The 18878-nt window shown below is 56.0% G+C and overlaps 1 protein-coding gene across 1 annotated transcript in view; it reads left to right on the top strand.

The window, feature by feature from the left end:
- Positions 1–1052, top strand: part of SEZ6L2 (seizure related 6 homolog like 2) — a 46271-nt gene extending 45219 nt beyond the window's left edge. The window contains 1 exon segment of the mRNA XM_075581274.1: positions 70–1052. Within this exon segment, the coding sequence (XP_075437389.1) occupies positions 70–99 (30 nt within the window). The 3' untranslated portion in view covers positions 100–1052.
- The last annotated feature ends 17826 nt before the right edge of the window (positions 1053–18878 follow it).

Raw genomic sequence — 18878 nt, 5'->3', positions numbered from 1 at the left:
GGCACTGCTTGCTGTGTGAGGGGGAGGCTGGCACTGCCCGCTGTCCATCACAATGTCTCTCTCTTTTAGGACACGCGGGAGTACGAGGTGTCGATCTGAAGGTGGCCCGAGTCTCGGGGGCAGTTTGGGGTTATACGGGGGTGGGATACACGGGGGATATATCAGATTATACACAGATTGCGGGTGGGGGGGTCCTGTTAATCCTCACCATGAGCTGCACCATCCCTCACCTTGTGACCTCTCACCCCTCACCCTGTGACCTCTCACGCCTCACCCTGTTACCTCTCACCTTTGTAAATGTCATTTGTGCCAAAGTAATACTGCAATGTCTGTGCTCCAGAGACCTGCAGAGCATCGCACCATTAACCCCTCCCCTCCCAGAGATCTGCAGAGCATCGCACCATTAACCCCTCCTCTCCCAGAGAGACTGACAGAGCATTGCACCATTAAACCCTCCCAGAGACCGGCAGAGCATTGCACCATTAACCCCTCCCAGAGACCGGCAGAGCATTGCACCATTAACCCCTCCCAGAGAGACCGGCAGAGCATTGCACCATTAAACCCTCCCAGAGCCCGGCAGAGCATTGCACCATTAACCCTTCCCAGAGAGACCGGCAGAGCATTGCACCATTAACCCCTCCCCTGCCAGAGGCTGCAGAGAGTTGTTCCATTAACCCCCCCTTGCCAGAGACCTGCAGACCATCACATCATTAACCCCTTCCCTGCCAGAGACCTACAGAACATCGCTCCCTTAACCCCTCAACTGCCAGAGACCTGCAGCGTGTAGCTCCATTAAAACCTCCTCTGCCAAACCTGCAGAGCATCGCTCCATTAACCTCTTCCAGAAAGGCTCAGCGTGATAGTGCAACTACTCTCTGCATCAGCTCATTTCACCCTTTGCGGGAGATTAAAAGATGACCACTAAGCTGCATCTCTGAGCAGCCCAATGGGAGCAGACATGTTTAAATCTCCCGCAATGTGTCTGTATCACTCCCAGCTCCGCTTCTCAAACTGGCTTTATTTTCAGGCAATAAAGAGCGTTATTTGTAAAATGTTTCCTCTGTTATAAGAGCATCTCCTCACAGCCCCGACGTGCCCCTTCCAATGGGGGGATCCCCTGTTATAAGAACAACCCCCTTACAAGAGCATCTCCTCACAGCCTCGACGTGCCCCTTCCTATGGGGGGATCCCCTGTTATAAGAACAACCCCCTTACAAGAGCATCTCCTCACAGCCCCGACGTGCCCCTTCCTATGGGGGGATCCCGTTATAAGAACAACCCCCTTACAAGAGCATCTCCTCACAGCCCCGACGTGCCCCTTCCTATGGGGGGATCCCCTGTTATAAGAACAACCCCCTTATAAGAGCATCTCCTCACAGCCTCGACGTGCCCCTTCCTATGAGTTATATAGATTATTAGGTTGAAAAAAGACATGCGTCCATCAAGTTCACCCTATACTATATTCAGACAACAGATATTTTATCCTATATCTATACTTACTTATTGATCCAGAGGAAGGCAAACACAAACCCCAGTGTCATATCATCCAATGATATCTCATAAAGGGGAAAATAAATTCCTTCCTGACTTCAAGAATTGGCAATCAGATTAATCGCTGGATCAACATCCTTCCCATGTATACTTATTTGGTATATCTCTGTATACCTTTCCCATCTAAAAAGATGTCCAACCTTTTTTTGAACAAATCTATTGTATCTGCCATCACAGTCTCCATGGGTAATGAATCCCACATTGTAACTGTTCTTACTGTAAAGAACCTTTTCCTTTGTTGCTGGTGAAATCTCCTTTCCTCCAACCTTAAGGGATGGCCCGAGTCCTTTGTACTGCCCTTGGGATGAATAGTTCTTTTGGAAGCTCCTTGTGCTGTCCCCGAATATATTTGTGTAGCCCTTGGACCCCCCCCCCCCCACATCACGAGAGACCAATGCTTTTAACACAAAAATACTCAGATCCTTTGAGCAAAACGCGAGATAAAATAAATTGTGATTTATTTACAGAATGGACACACACAGCTTGATTTACAAAATACTACTAAAATACACTTAGTTACGATGTTAAATCTGGTTACAGGAAAGATCTTAGATGGAATCTCAGGTGAATCTCTTTACATGATGGAACTGTTACCTGAGGGGCTGCACAGATTTTTAAACACTCCAAATTCCTATCTGTATAGTCTGCAGCCAACCGCTGCGTGGGAACTAAATAACCCACCTAGCATCAAGTTTTGCCAGTGTCTTACAGAACCTGGCAGAGAGCTTCAGTATAGCGACTGAACATGTGCGAACCGCCATCTTCCCCCACTTGTCATGCGAGATCCCCTGCTGGCTCAGCACCAGAGTCTGGACCGAGTAGCCATTTGCCAGGAGGACTTATTGAACTTCTCTCCCTTTCTCCTCCCCGCTACCAAATGGTTAACACCTCCATATCCTTGCTAACCCATGGTTAACACCTTCATCCTGGATGGCCTTTGAAGCGGATTCTTTGAAGGTCAGAGGCTGAGTAGCTTCCCCTGCTTCCTATGCAAATGGATTTTTATCCATACTAAATGCCTTCCTCTGAACAGTACTGGAATAAACATACATTTTGGGGATTGTTAAAAACCATTTTGGTTTCCCCTTATACAGAAAAACATTGTTACAATAACCCATACCTTTACCTTTAAAACATGATCTGACTCTCGCCCCTTAGCACTGGTGGGAGACACACAGATGGTCCCCAATACAATTACAGTATTACCGCCATCCCTGGGTTGAAGAGCTGACACTCTACATTTTCCCCGTATGACTGAGGGGAACTCTGTTACATGACTTATACATGTGTCCTCTAATACCTAGCGGGACACACACAGACCGTTCTAACACAATTACAGGGTTGCAGCCATTAGTGGGCTGCAGAGCTGACACTTTACATTTACCCACTATGACTCAGGGGAACCCTGTTACATGGCTTATACAGCTGATACATAGCATTACTCTCACCCCCTTACCTCTGGGGGGAGAGACAGGCATTTTTAATACATTTGCAGTATTACCACCCTTGCTGGGTTGCAGAGCTGACACTCTACAATTCCCAATCTGTCTTATGGGCACCCAGCTGGGCATAATACCTTTATTTATTGGCCTGGGTACCCCCTCACCATCACACCCCTAAGTGATATTGGGGGGTGTACTCCAAGGATACTACCAGTGCTGCCTTTACCTGTTGGCTCACAGGGGCCTAAGCATCTGCCACGGGGAGCCCGGGGTGATATAATACAATACTCTCGGTTCAGCGCCTCCACCTGTGAGGGATCCTAGTGTAGTGGGAGGAGCCCCTCACAGGACACAATAACAAATCACACACTGTGTATAAAACAATAACACGTACTGGCACAGGAATAACTGAGGTGTAATAGTAGGTGCACTTGGTGTATAGGTTACCTGCCGGGTGCTCCGGCACACGGGCGCGCCGATTGGAAGACAGAGGGGATCTGCCGATCCAGCGATGTCATCCGCGACGAGTCCGCCTCCATGTGGAGTGGTATCCCGGTGGAGTGTCCCAGCGGGAAGATAGCCTATGTATCTTTTAGGGTGGTCTGGTCCCAGCCCACAATTGTATGGGCTGCACGGCATTGCCGCTGTGTCCCTGACTTATCAAATAGCAAATGGGGAAGGGTCCCTGCAGCAGCCACAAGCTTCCCAAGTTAGTCAGGGCCTAGCTGGGGCCTAGGGGGAATCTGGCCTAGTGCAGGGGCCACACATGCCCTGCACATCTACACCCTCCCCTATCCGCGTCCCAGCTCTTACTAACGCGCTATCCTCGCACGCCAAATGTACTGCCACGACTGTAATGGACATCGCGGGGAACCTTCTGTGCATGTGCGACTGGATAATGGCCACCGGAGCTTGTCCCGCGCATGCGCAAACCTCCGCATGTGCGCACTCGAACATGGCGCCCCCTGCAGAGGGGGCCGCCGGCGAGCCCGCTGCCACCTGCAACATCCCCCATGGCAGCAGAGGTGAGGGGGGGGGAGGGGGAGAGAGGCAAACAGGAGGACCGGAGCACACAAGCTACCCTCTCCCCCTGGTAAAACCCAAACGTTCTCGCTTGGGAACAGCATAAGTTTACACAATAAAAATGCAGGGCATAATATGGATACAACTTGGCACACTTAACTTTAAACAATACTGCAGTTTAGTAACCATATGATAACCGAGGCCAGTGTAACTTTAGCTGGCTGCTGAGACCAATTTTAGGGTGCCCCTAACAGATGAAGGGAGGGTGCCTCCCTGACGCCTGCGAGTCTCTGCCTTGGTAGTCTCAGTTACTAAAACTGGAGTCTCTGCAGACACTTCGGGTTCATGGCCGGTACCTCAGTCTCTGGGTCCAGTTCACTGTCTCTCACTTGTGGGACCTTCACCCGGCCATCCGCATTAAGGATGCGGTAGACAGGGCACTGTATTGCTAACTACAGGCTGTGCAATCAACCCACCAGTAGCAGCGTCATTTCAATACTATTGCACCGATGCACCACAAGTATATAATTGGCATTCCATATCAGAATAGTACTTATAATCCCTCAATCTAGCTTTCCCCCAGGCTTCCCTAATTAAGGTGGCTGGGGGCTAGTGTACTCAAGCAGCACTTCAATAACGACTACCTACCTGGGGACTATCATATCCCTTAGGTAATTAAGCGTAGCGATACAGAGTTTAATCCTATTTTAATCCCCAATGTTTTACTATGTTTCTAATAAAGTTTAGTTTTAAATTTACACCATCACCTCAACACAGGGTATGAAAGCTATACTGGAGTTCTGTCCTCCCATTGTTACTGTTACCCATAGGGAATATACCCCGCTATATACTCACAGTGTATGAGTGCTCTACTGGGGTTCTTCCCTCCATTGTTACTGTTACTGATACCCATAGGGAATATACCCCGCTATATACACACAGTGTATGAGTGCCCTACTGGGGCTCTTCCCTCCATTGTTACTGATACCCATAGGGAATATACCCCGCTATATACTCACAGTGTATGAGTGCTCTACTGGGGTTCTGTCCTCCATTGTTTATCATTCTTATATTGCCCCATCAGCACCTACACCCCTCATTATTAATTCACTATTGCAAGCAGTAGCGGGGTTTTTCTATAGTTTATTAATGTAAATAAATCTAATTTAGCTAGCCTCTCCTCATAAGTTAGATTGTCCATCCCCTTTATTCATTTGGTGGCTCTTCTCTGCACTCTAGTTCCATAACGTCTTTTCTTATGATTGGTGCCCAAAATTGTACTCCATATTCAAGGTGTGGTCTTACTAATGCTTTGTAAAGGGGCATAATTATGTTTACTTCCCTTCCATCCATTGCCCGTTTAATGCAAGATAAGATCTTGTTTGCCTTTGCAGCTACTGCATGACATTGGGCACTATTGCTAAGCCTGCTGTCTACAAGCACTCCTAAATCCTTCTCCATCAAGGATTCACCCAATTTATCCCCATTTAATGTGTAAATCGCCCCCCTTTATAAGAACATCTCCATAAATCAACATTTTATTTCCTTGCATCAAAAACACGGATTAAAATCACAAACTGTATGTAAGGAAGCTGGACGCCCCTGTGCAGGGGGGGGCACAGGGGCAAAACACCGGGGGGGGCGCAGGGGCAAAACACCGGGGGGGGGCGCAGGGGCAAAACACCGGGGGGGCGCAGGGGCAAAACACCGGGGGGGGGCGCGCAGGGGCAAAACACCGGGGGGGGCGCGCAGGGGCAAAACACCGGGGGGGGGGGGGCGCAGGGGCAAAACACCGGGGGGGGGGGCGCAGGGGCAAAACACCGGGGGGGGGGGGGGGCGCAGGGGCAAAACACCGGGGGGGGGGCGCAGGGGCAAGACACGCTGGGGAGAGACGCCCGGCCGGGTCACTGATGAATGGTGGGCGGGCTGTTCTCAGACTTCCCCATGGGGGAGTGCACCACGGTTGGACGGCTGGGCCCCAGGACCTTCTTAGAGTCCACCTGCCCCCTGGCCACCTGGGAGAGGAGCTCCTCTACCTGCAGGGGGAGGCAGAGCGTCAGGCACGCACGCAGAGCGTCAGGCACACACGCAGTGCCGAAGATCACGTAAGGTCCCTGCAGAGCATCACTCCGTTGCAGAGCATTGCCCCTTTATCTCTTACCCTCTGCGCATACTCCGGGTTCTCCCGCGGATGGTATCGGCTGGACTTTTTGCAGGTTCGCAATGTGCTGCAGAGAGAGGAGAGTCACACAGTGCAGAGGCGTGGGACGGGGGGACACACAGGCACAGAGGGTGGGACGGGGGGGATGCAGAGGCATGGGACGGGGGGGACACAGGCACAGAGGGTGGGACGGGGGGGATGCAGAGGCGTGGGACGGGGGGATGCAGAGGCGTGGGACGGGGGGGACACAGGCACAGAGGGTGGGATGGAGGGGATGCAGAGGCGTGGGACGGGGGGGGGGACACAGGCACAGAGGGTGGGACGGGGGGGATGCAGAGGCGTGGGACGGGGGGATGCAGAGGCGTGGGACGGTGGGACGGGGAGGATGCAGAGCGTGGGACGCAGAGCATGGGACGCACCGAGGCGCAGAGCACAGGGAGCGGACAGAGCTCAGGCCGGGGGGGGGGGGGGCAGACAGGCGCAGAGCGCGGGACAAACACAGGCGCAGAGCGCGGGACGATCACAGGCGCAGAGCGCGGGACGATCACAGGCGCAGAGCGCGGGACGACCACAGGCGCAGAGCGCGGGACGACCACAGGCGCAGAGCGCGGGACGACCACAGGCGCAGAGCGCGGGACGACCACAGGCGCAGAGCGCGGGACGACCACAGGCGCGGGACGACCACAGGCGCAGAGCGCGGGACGACCACAGGCGCAGAGCGCGGGACGGGTTCCCTGTGACTGACCTGCTGGTGGTAGAATGTCTCTGTTGCCCAGGATTGGATTTATCTGGAACAGACACCGTGTTACCTGATGTCTGAGTGTCTGAGTGTCTGAGTGTCTGAGTGTCTGAGTGTCTGAGTGTCTGAGTGTCTGAGTGTCTGAGTGTCTGAGTGTCTGAGTGTCTGAGTGTCTGAGTGTCTGAGTGTCTGAGTGTCTGAGTGTCTGAGTGTCTGAGTGTCTGAGTGTCTGAGTGTCTGAGTGTCTGAGTGTCTGAGTGTCTGAGTGTCTGAGTGTCTGAGTGTCTGCAGGCAGGGGCAGTTTTGGGCTATATTGTCCCCCTATCCCCAGACAGGGGCAGTTTTGGGCTATATTTTCCCCTCCCAGCAGGGGCAGTTTTGGGCTATATTGTCCCCCTATCCCCAGGCAGGGGCAGTTTTGGGCTATATTTTCCCCTCCCAGCAGGGGCAGTTCTGGGCAATATTTCCCCCCACCTCCCAGCTGAGGTAGTTCTGGGCTGGTACCTTGAAAGTCCAATTTCTGAATACGGGCCTCCTTCTCCCGATTCCTGAGGGCCAAAAACAGAGAAGGGGCAGGGGGGGGGGAGGGGGAGGTGTAATTACACAGAAAGGACGTGTGTGTGTGTGTGTAATTACACAGACAGGATGTGTGTGTGTGTAATTACACAGACAGGATGTGTGTGTGTGTGTGGGGGGGGGTTATTACACAGACAGGACGTGTGTGGGGGGCAATTACACAGACAGGACCAGGGGGGGGGTAATTACACAGACAGGAGGGGGTAATTAAATAGAAGGGGGGTAATTACACAGAGAGGACGAGGAGGGTAATTACACACAGGACATGGGGGGGAGTAATTACACACAGGACATGGGGGGGAGTAATTACACACAGGACATGGGGGGGAGTAATTACACACAGGACATGGGGGGGGAGTAATTACACACAGGACATGGGGTGGAGTAATTACACACAGGACATGGGGGGGGAGTAATTACACACAGGACATGGGGGGGGAGTAATTACACACAGGACATGGGGGGGGAGTAATTACACACAGGACATGGGGGGGGAGTAATTACACACAGGACATGGGGGGGGAGTAATTACACACAGGACATGGGGGGGAGTAATTACACACAGGACATGGGGGGGGGAGTAATTACACACAGGACATGGGGGGCACTTTACACATGTAATATATTAAAAAGCAGCGGCACCCCAATTCTTAAACCCATTCCCTGCGACGGTTCCCGGTAATAACTGTGTTTAATGTAACAAGAAAGGGATAAATAAATTTCCCTCAAATAACCCTCCCCCGTTCCCCCCCCCACCACCGGGTGTCAGGCTCCCCTCCGTGCCAGCCACGTTCAGCGTCCTGTGATATCAACTCCTGGCTGGGATTTTAAAATGGAGTCCCCCTTTCCTTTAGCAGCGATGTGTCCGCAGTGTCTCTGCTGCTGTGGGGTCAGTTAGTGACATTGTATCTTCCCGTCACCTGGGCGAGAGCTGGAACTTCCTGTCCATAAACGACATCCACGTGACCCCACGAGGGGACTTCCTGTTCCACTTTTTTTAAAGGTGAGCTTCCGCCCGGGTGGGAAGCGGGGCGTCCGAACCGTGTTAACTTCAGCTCCGGAGACCCCCTTCCTGTTTCCTCCCCTCCCCGGCTGGGGAAACAAAATGAAGGTGTAAATCGCGCGTTGCGGCTTCATCGGCCGGCTCCCCGCGAGATTTAAGAACCAGGAAGTGGCAGCGCCTTGGTAGGGGGGGACCCCAGGGTTGAAATTAACGAGGTTCACCCCCCCCCCCCTGCTTCACAGCATGGATGGGTGGGGGGGGGGCATGGAGTCAGACAGGAAGTCACCATGTTGTCCCTTTGATGTCACAGAATGACAGGAAGTTCCAGATGCCAGAGTGATGTCACAGGACTTCCAGCTCTCCCCGGTGACCGAAACGAATATATAAACTCTATGTCCGAAGAAGGACGAGACAAGGTTTTGGGATCCAGCGGCCTTAGAGGTTTTAGCCTCTAACTGCCCCAGCAGGGGTATTAATGACCTCAATGTTTGGCTATTGCTGAATTAGAACACGAGATTCTATATCTGGGGGACGGGGAAGGAAGGGGTTAAACTTATTTGCTATGCATTACTGTGTTTGCCCGGTCCCCGCCATTTTTATTCCCCCTTTGCAGGCCAATCCCTGCCTGCGGGGGTGAAGGACAAGATGCGCTGCTTGCCATACCCTCTCTCCGACACATGGTGGCAGTCTAGCAGCCGGCATTTCAATGAGAAATACCAATTCCAGAAGGAAAGCACCCAGAAATAGGAATGTGCCCCCCCCAGCGCACAGATAATAAAGGGTCTGTAACCCCCCGAGTGCTGACCTCTCCACACACTCCCCACATATAAGGTTGTCCTGGAGGCCGAGGGGGGTGCGCACGGAGGAGGGGGCGAGGTGCAGGGGGACGCACGGGTCCCCCCCCGTCACGAAGATACGCCCATAACGGAGGAACAGCAGCGCCCAGCGGTCCACGGTGAGCTCCGAGCCGTGCACCACACACCAGCTGCCTGAGAGACAGACAAGAGGGGAGGCTTTATATAGGGGGGTGTTCTTATACCAGGGGATCCCCATAGGAAGGGGCACGTCAGGGGTGAGAGATAATCTTATACAGGGGGTGTTCTTATACCAGGGGATCCCCCATAGGAAGGGGCACGTCAGGGGTGAGCGATAATCTTATACAGGGGGTGTTCTTATACCAGGGGATCCCGCATAGGAAGGGGCACGTCAGGGGTGAGAGATTATCTTATACAGGGCGTGTTCTTATAACGGGTTACCCCCCTACAGAGGAGCATGTCGGGGTGACGAGATGTTCTTATAGGGGGGTGTTCTTATAACTGGGGATCCCCAGATAGGAAGGGGCACATTGGGGCTGTGGGGAGATGTTCTTATAAGGAGGGTGTTCTTATAACAGGTTTCCCCGCCCAGGAATGGGTATATTGGTGCTTTGTGTATACACGCGTGTATATACATGTACATGCGCGTGTATTAAACACATTTCTATTCCTAAAATAGCCCGGTGCACACAGCATCGCCTGTGACCTCAGACTCTGTTACCACAGCAACCCCTGTGACATCACCGGTGGCCCTGACCGGCTGCTGCATGCCGGGAATGCTGAGGGGGGCGCAGTGTGGAGGGTGTGAAAGCAGGGGGCTCGGTCAGTGGCTGGAACATGGTCACATGATGCTGTAAACCCCTTCCCTGCCTGTAGGTGCCCGTCAGAGGTAATGCGCAGGGCGTTGGAATGGTACCTGCATAGTCCTAGAGGTCAGGGGGTTACGTAGCCCAGCACATACCCCTAGAGGTCAGGGGGTTACGTAGCCAGCGCATAGCCCTAGAGGTCAGGGGGTGAGGTAGCCCAGTGCCTAGCCCTAGAGGTCAGGGGGTGACGTAGCCCAGTGCCTAGCCCTAGAGGTCAGGGGGTGACGTAGCCCAGTGCATAGCCCTAGAGGTCAGGGGGTTACGTAGCCCGGGTGCATAGCCCTAGAGGTCAGGGGGTTACGTAGTCCGGGTGCATAGCCCTAGAGGTCAGGGGGTTACGTAGTCCGGGTGCATAGCCCTAGAGGTCAGGGGGTTACGAAGCCCGGGTGCATAGCCCTAGAGGTCAGGGGGTTACGTAGTCCGGGTGCATAGCCCTAGAGGTCAGGGGGTTACGTAGCCCAGTGCATAGCCCTAGAGGTCAGGGGGTTACGTAGCCCAGTGCATAGCCCTAGAGGTCAGGGGGTTACGTAGTCCGGGTGCATAGCCCTAGAGGTCAGCGGGTTACGTAGTCCGGGTGCATAGCCCTAGAGGTCAGGGGGTTACGTAGTCCGGGTGCATAGCCCTAGAGGTAAGGGGGTTACGTAGCCCAGTGCATAGCCCTAGAGGTCAGGGGGTTACGTAGCCCAGTGCATAGCCCTAGAGGTCAGGGGGTTACGTAGCCCAGTGCATAGCCCTAGAGGTCAGGGGGTTACGTAGTCCGGGTGCATAGCCCTAGAGGTCAGGGGGTTACGTAGTCCGGGTGCATAGCCCTAGAGGTCAGGGGGTTACGTAGCCCAGTGCATAGCCCTAGAGGTCAGGGGGTTACGTAGCCAGCGCATAGTCCTAGAGGTCAGGGGGTTACGTAGCCCAGCGCATAGCCCTAGAGGTCAGGGGGTTACGTAGCCCAGTGCATAGCCCTAGAGGTCAGGGGGTTACGTAGCCCAGTGCATAGCCCTAGAGGTCAGGGGGTTACGTAGTCCGGGTGCCTAGCCCTAGAGGTCAGGGGGTTACGTAGTCCGGGTGCCTAGCCCTAGAGGTCAGGGGGTTACGTAGCCCAGTGCATAGCCCTAGAGGTCAGGGGGTTATGTAGCCCAGTGCATAGCCCTAGAGGTCAGGGGGTTACGTAGTCCGCGTACATAGCCCTAGAGGTCAGGGGGTTACGTAGCCCAGCGCATAGTCCTAGAGGTCAGGGGGTTACGTAGTCCGGGTGCATAGCCCTAGAGGTCAGGGGGTTACATAGTCCGGGTGCATAGCCCTAGAGGTCAGGGGGTTACGTAGTCCGGGTGCATAGCCCTAGAGGTCAGGGGGTTACGTAGCCCAGTGCATAGCCCTAGAGGTCAGGGGGTTACATAGTCCGGGTGCATAGCCCTAGAGGTCAGGGGGTTACGTAGCCCAGTGCATAGCCCTAGAGGTCAGGGGGTGACGTAGCCCAGTGCATAGCCCTAGAGGTCAGGGGATGACGTAGCCCAGTGCATAGCCCTAGAGGTCAGGGGGTTACGTAGCCCAGTGCATAGCCCTAGAGGTCAGGGGGTTACGTAGTCCGCGTGCATAGCCCTAGAGGTCAGGGGGTTACGTAGCCCAGCGCATAGCCCTAGAGGTCAGGGGGTTACGTAGTCCGTGTGCATAGCCCTAGAGGTCAGGGGGTTACGTAGCCCAGTGCATAGCCCTAGAGGTCAGGGGGTTACGTAGCCCAGTGCATAGCCCTAGAGGTCAGGGGGTTACGTAGCCCAGTGCATAGCCCTAGAGGTCAGGGGGTTACGTAGTCCGCGTGCATAGCCCTAGAGGTCAGGGGGTTACGTAGTCCGCGTGCATAGCCCTAGAGGTCAGGGGGTTACGTAGCCCAGCGCATAGCCCTAGAGGTCAGGGGGTTACGTAGCCCAGTGCATAGCCCTAGAGGTCAGGGGGTTACGTAGTCCGGGTGCATAGCCCTAGAGGTCAGGGGGTTACGTAGCCCAGTGCATAGCCCTAGAGGTCAGGGGGTTACGTAGCCAGCGCATAGCCCTAGAGGTCAGGGGATTACGTAGCCCGGGTGCATAGCCCTAGAGGTCAGGGGGTTACGTAGCCCAGTGCATAGCCCTAGAGGTCAGGGGGTTACATAGTCCGGGTGCATAGCCCTAGAGGTCAGGGGGTTACGTAGTCCGCGTGCATAGCCCTAGAGGTCAGGGGGTTACGTAGCCCAGTGCATAGCCCTAGAGGTCAGGGGGTTACGTAGCCCAGTGCATAGCCCTAGAGGTCAGGGGGTTACGTAGCCCAGTGCATAGCCCTAGAGGTCAGGGGGTTATGTAGCCCAGTGCATAGCCCTAGAGGTCAGGGGGTTACGTAGTCCGGGTGCATAGCCCTAGAGGTCAGGGGGTTACTTAGCCCAGCGCATAGCCCTAGAGGTCAGGGGGTTACGTAGCCGGGTGCATAGCCCTAGAGGTCAGCGGGTTACGTAGCCCAGTGCATAGCCCTAGAGGTCAGGGGGTTACGTAGCCCAGTGCATAGCCCTAGAGGTCAGGGGGTTACGTAGTCCGGGTGCATAGCCCTAGAGGTCAGGGGGTTACGTAGTCCGGGTGCATAGCCCTAGAGGTCAGGGGGTTACGTAGCCCAGTGCATAGCCCTAGAGGTCAGGGGGTTACGTAGTCCAGTGCATAGCCCTAGAGGTCAGGGGGTTACGTAGTCCGGGTGCATAGCCCTAGAGGTCAGGGGGTTACGTAGACCAGTGCATAGCCCTAGAGGTCAGGGGGTTACGTAGCCCGGGTGCATAGCCCTAGAGGTCAGGGGGTTACGTATTCCGGGTGCATAGCCCTAGAGGTCAGGGGGTTACGTAGTCCGGGTGCATAGCCCTAGAGGTCAGGGGGTTACGTAGCCCAGTGCATAGCCCTAGAGGTCAGGGGGTGACGTAGCCCAGTGCATAGCCCTAGAGGTCAGGGGGTTACGTAGTCCGCGTGCATAGCCCTAGAGGTCAGGGGGTTACGTAGCCCAGCGCATAGTCCTAGAGGTCAGGGGGTTACGTAGCCCAGTGCATAGCCCTAGAGGTCAGGGGGTTACGTAGCCCAGTGCATAGCCCTAGAGGTCAGGGGGTTACATAGTCCGGGTGCATAGCCCTAGAGGTCAGGGGGTTACGTAGTCCGCGTGCATAGCCCTAGAGGTCAGGGGGTTACGTAGCCCAGTGCATAGCCCTAGAGGTCAGGGGGTTACGTAGCCCAGTGCATAGCCCTAGAGGTCAGGGGTTACGTAGCCCAGTGCATAGCCCTAGAGGTCAGGGGGTTACGTAGCCCAGTGCATAGCCCTAGAGGTCAGGGGGTTACGTAGCCCAGTGCATAGCCCTAGAGGTCAGGGGGTTACGTAGTCCGGGTGCATAGCCCTAGAGGTCAGGGGGTTACTTAGCCCAGCGCATAGCCCTAGAGGTCAGGGGGTTACGTAGCCGGGTGCATAGCCCTAGAGGTCAGCGGGTTACGTAGCCAGTGCATAGCCCTAGAGGTCAGGGGGTTACGTAGCCCAGTGCATAGCCCTAGAGGTCAGGGGTTACGTAGTCCGGGTGCATAGCCCTAGAGGTCAGGGGGTTACGTAGTCCAGGTGCATAGCCCTAGAGGTCAGGGGGTTACGTAGTCCGGGTGCATAGCCCTAGAGGTCAGGGGGTTACGTAGCCCAGTGCATAGCCCTAGAGGTCAGGGGGTTACGTAGTCCAGTGCATAGCCCTAGAGGTCAGGGGGTTACGTAGTCCGGGTGCATAGCCCTAGAGGTCAGGGGGTTACGTAGACCAGTGCATAGCCCTAGAGGTCAGGGGTTACGTAGCCCGGGTGCATAGCCCTAGAGGTCAGGGTTACGTAGCCCGGGTGCATAGCCCTAGAGGTCAGGGGGTTACGTATTCCGGGTGCATAGCCCTAGAGGTCAGGGGGTTACGTAGTCGGGTGCATAGCCCTAGAGGTCAGGGGGTTACGTAGCCCAGTGCATAGCCCTAGAGGTCAGGGGGTTATGTAGCCCAGTGCATAGCCCTAGAGGTCAGGGGGTTACGTAGTCCGCGTGCATAGCCCTAGAGGTCAGGGGGTTACGTAGCCCAGCGCATAGTCCCTAGAGGTCAGGGGGTTACGTAGCCCAGTGCCTAGCCCTAGAGGTCAGGGGGTTACGTAGCCAGCGCATAGTCCTAGAGGTCAGGGGGTTACGTAGCCCAGTGCATAGCCCTAGAGGTCAGGGGGTTACGTAGCCCAGTGCATAGCCCTAGAGGTCAGGGGGTTACGTAGCCCAGTGCATAGCCCTAGAGGTCAGGGGTTACATAGTCCGGGTGCATAGCCCTAGAGGTCAGGGGGTTACGTAGTCCGGGTGCATAGCCCTAGAGGTCAGGGGGTTACATAGTCCGGGTGCATAGCCCTAGAGGTCAGGGGGTTACGTAGTCCGGGTGCATAGCCCTAGAGGTCAGGGGGTTACGTAGCCCAGAGCATAGCCCTAGAGGTCAGGGGGTTACATAGTCCGGGTGCATAGCCCTAGAGGTCAGGGGTTACGTAGCCCAGTGCATAGCCCTAGAGGTCAGGGGGTTACGTAGCCAGTGCATAGCCCTAGAGGTCAGGGGTACGTAGTCCGGGTGCATAGCCCTAGAGGTCAGGAGGTTACGTAGCCAGTGCATAGCCCTAGAGGTCAGGGGGGTTACGTAGCCCAGTGCATAGCCCTAGAGGTCAGGGGGTTACGTAGCTAGTTGCATAGCCCTAGAGGTCAGGGGGTTACGTAGTCCGCGTGCATAGCCCTAGAGGTCAGGGGGTTACGTAGCCCAGCGCATAGCCCTAGAGGTCAGGGGGTTACGTAGCCCAGTGCATAGCCCTAGAGGTCAGGGGGTTACGTAGTCCGGGTGCATAGCCCTAGAGGTCAGGGGGTTACGTAGCCCAGTGCATAGCCCTAGAGGTCAGGGGGTTACGTAGCCAGCGCATAGCCCTAGAGGTCAGGGGGTTACGTAGCCCGGGTGCATAGCCCTAGAGGTCAGGGGGTTACGTAGCCCAGTGCATAGCCCTAGAGGTCAGGGGGTTACATAGTCCGGGTGCATAGCCCTAGAGGTCAGGGGGTTACGTAGTCCGCGTGCATAGCCCTAGAGGTCAGGGGGTTACGTAGCCCAGTGCATAGCCCTAGAGGTCAGGGGGTTACGTAGCCCAGTGCATAGCCCTAGAGGTGAGGGGGTTACGTAGCCAGTGCATAGCCCTAGAGGTCAGGGGGTTATGTAGCCCAGTGCATAGCCCTAGAGGTCAGGGGGTTACGTAGTCCGGGTGCATAGCCCTAGAGGTCAGGGGGTTACTTAGCCCAGCGCATAGCCCTAGAGGTCAGGGGGTTACGTAGCCGGGTGCATAGCCCTAGAGGTCAGCGGGTTACGTAGCCCAGTGCATAGCCCTAGAGGTCAGGGGGTTACGTAGCCCAGTGCATAGCCCTAGAGGTCAGGGGGTTACGTAGTCCGGGTGCATAGCCCTAGAGGTCAGGGGGTTACGTAGTCCGGGTGCATAGCCCTAGAGGTCAGGGGGTTACGTAGTCCGGGTGCATAGCCCTAGAGGTCAGGGGGTTACGTAGCCCAGTGCATAGCCCTAGAGGTCAGGGGGTTACGTAGTCCAGTGCATAGCCCTAGAGGTCAGGGGTTACGTAGTCCGGGTGCATAGCCCTAGAGGTCAGGGGGTTACGTAGACCAGTGCATAGCCCTAGAGGTCAGGGGGTTACGTAGCCCGGGTGCATAGCCCTAGAGGTCAGGGGGTTACGTATTCCGGGTGCATAGCCCTAGAGGTCAGGGGGTTACGTAGTCCGGGTGCATAGCCCTAGAGGTCAGGGGGTTACGTAGCCCAGTGCATAGCCCTAGAGGTCAGGGGGTTATGTAGCTCAGTGCATAGCCCTAGAGGTCAGGGGGTTACGTAGTCCGCGTGCATAGCCCTAGAGGTCAGGGGGTTACGTAGCCCAGCGCATAGTCCTAGAGGTCAGGGGGTTACGTAGCCCAGTGCCTAGCCCTAGAGGTCAGGGGGTACGTAGCCAGCGCATAGTCCTAGAGGTCAGGGGGTTACGTAGCCCAGTGCATAGCCCTAGAGGTCAGGGGGTTACGTAGCCCAGTGCATAGCCCTAGAGGTCAGGGGGTTACATAGTCCGGGTGCATAGCCCTAGAGGTCAGGGGGTTACGTAGTCCGCGTGCATAGCCCTAGAGGTCAGGGGGTTACGTAGCCCAGTGCATAGCCCTAGAGGTCAGGGGGTTACGTAGCCCAGTGCATAGCCCTAGAGGTCAGGGGGTTACGTAGCCCAGTGCATAGCCCTAGAGGTCAGGGGGTTACGTAGCCCAGTGCATAGCCCTAGAGGTCAGGGGGTTACGTAGTCCGGGTGCATAGCCCTAGAGGTCAGGGGGTTACTTAGCCCAGCGCATAGCCCTAGAAGTCAGGGGGTTACGTAGCCGGGTGCATAGCCCTAGAGGTCAGCGGGTTACGTAGCCCAGTGCATAGCCCTAGAGGTCAGGGGGTTACGTAGCCCAGTGCATAGCCCTAGAGGTCAGGGGGTTACGTAGTCCGGGTGCATAGCCCTAGAGGTCAGGGGGTTACGTAGTCCAGGTGCATAGCCCTAGAGGTCAGGGGGTTACGTAGTCCGGGTGCATAGCCCTAGAGGTCAGGGGGTTACGTAGCCCAGTGCATAGCCCTAGAGGTCAGGGGTTACGTAGTCCAGTGCATAGCCCTAGAGGTCAGGGGGTTACGTAGTCCGGGTGCATAGCCCTAGAGGTCAGGGGGTTACGTAGACCAGTGCATAGCCCTAGAGGTCAGGGGGTTACGTAGCCCGGGTGCATAGCCCTAGAGGTCAGGGGGTTACGTATTCCGGGTGCATAGCCCTAGAGGTCAGGGGGTTACGTAGTCCGGGTGCATAGCCCTAGAGGTCAGGGGGTTACGTAGCCCAGTGCATAGCCCTAGAGGTCAGGGGGTTATGTAGCCCAGTGCATAGCCCTAGAGGTCAGGGGGTTACGTAGCCCAGCGCATAGTCCTAGAGGTCAGGGGGTTACGTAGCCCAGTGCCTAGCCCTAGAGGTCAGGGGGTTACGTAGCCAGCGCATAGTCCTAGAGGTCAGGGGGTTACGTAGTCCGCGTGCATAGCCCTAGAGGTCAGGGGGTTACGTAGCCCAGCGCATAGTCCTAGAGGTCAGGGGGTTACGTAGCCCAGTGCCTAGCCCTAGAGGTCAGGGGGTTACGTAGCCAGCGCATAGTCCTAGAGGTCAGGGGGTTACGTAGCCCAGTGCATAGCCCTAGAGGTCAGGGGGTTACGTAGCCCAGTGCATAGCCCTAGAGGTCAGGGGGTTACGTAGCCCAGTGCATAGCCCTAGAGGTCAGGGGGTTACATAGTCCGGGTGCATAGCCCTAGAGGTCAGGGGGTTACGTAGTCCGGGTGCATAGCCCTAGAGGTCAGGGGGTTACATAGTCCGGGTGCATAGCCCTAGAGGTCAGGGGGTTACGTAGTCCGGGTGCATAGCCCTAGAGGTCAGGGGTTACGTAGCCCAGTGCATAGCCCTAGAGGTCAGGGGGTTACATAGTCCGGGTGCATAGCCCTAGAGGTCAGGGGGTTACGTAGCCCAGTGCATAGCCCTAGAGGTCAGGGGGTTACGTAGCCCAGTGCATAGCCCTAGAGGTCAGGGGTGACGTAGCCAGTGCATAGCCCTAGAGGTCAGGGGGTTACGTAGCCCAGTGCATAGCCCTAGAGGTCAGGGGGTTACGTAGCCCAGTGCATAGCCCTAGAGGTCAGGGGGTTACGTAGTCCGGGTGCATAGCCCTAGAGGTCAGGGGTTACGTAGCCCAGTGCATAGCCCTAGAGGTCAGGGGGTTACGTAGCCAGCGCATAGCCCTAGAGGTCAGGGGGTTACGTAGCCCGGGTGCATAGCCCTAGAGGTCAGGGGGTTACGTAGCCCAGTGCATAGCCCTAGAGGTCAGGGGGTTACATAGTCCGCGTGCATAGCCCTAGAGGTCAGGGGGTTACGTAGCCCAGTGCATAGCCCTAGAGGTCAGGGGGTTACGTAGCCCAGTGCATAGCCCTAGAGGTCAGGGGGTTCCGTAGCCCAGTGCATAGCCCTAGAGGTCAGGGGGTTACGTAGCCCAGTGCATAGCCCTAGAGGTCAGGGGGTTACGTAGTCCGGGTGCATAGCCCTAGAGGTCAGGGGGTTACTTAGCCCAGCGCATAGCCCTAGAGGTCAGGGGGTTACGTAGCCGGGTGCATAGCCCTAGAGGTCAGCGGGTTACGTAGCCCAGTGCATAGCCCTAGAGGTCAGGGGGTTACGTAGCCCAGTGCATAGCCCTAAAGGTCAGGGGGTTACGTAGTCCGGGTGCATAGCCCTAGAGGTCAGGGGGTTACGTAGTCCGGGTGCATAGCCCTAGAGGTCAGGGGGTTACGTAGCCCAGTGCATAGCCCTAGAGGTCAGGGGGTTACGTAGTCCAGTGCATAGCCCTAGAGGTCAGGGGGTTACGTAGTCCGGGTGCATAGCCCTAGTGGTCAGGGGGTTACGTAGACCAGTGCATAGCCCTAGAGGTCAGGGGGTTACGTAGCCCGGGTGCATAGCCCTAGAGGTCAGGGGGTTACGTAGCCCGGGTGCATAGCCCTAGAGGTCAGGGGTTACGTATTCCGGGTGCATAGCCCTAGAGGTCAGGGGGTTACGTAGTCCGGGTGCATAGCCCTAGAGGTCAGGGGGTTACATAGTCCGGGTGC

The sequence above is a fragment of the Ascaphus truei genome, unplaced genomic scaffold (assembly GCF_040206685.1).
Source record: "Ascaphus truei isolate aAscTru1 unplaced genomic scaffold, aAscTru1.hap1 HAP1_SCAFFOLD_1186, whole genome shotgun sequence".
Taxonomy (NCBI): domain Eukaryota; kingdom Metazoa; phylum Chordata; class Amphibia; order Anura; family Ascaphidae; genus Ascaphus; species Ascaphus truei.
This window is presented reverse-complemented; position numbering and strand designations above follow the sequence as displayed.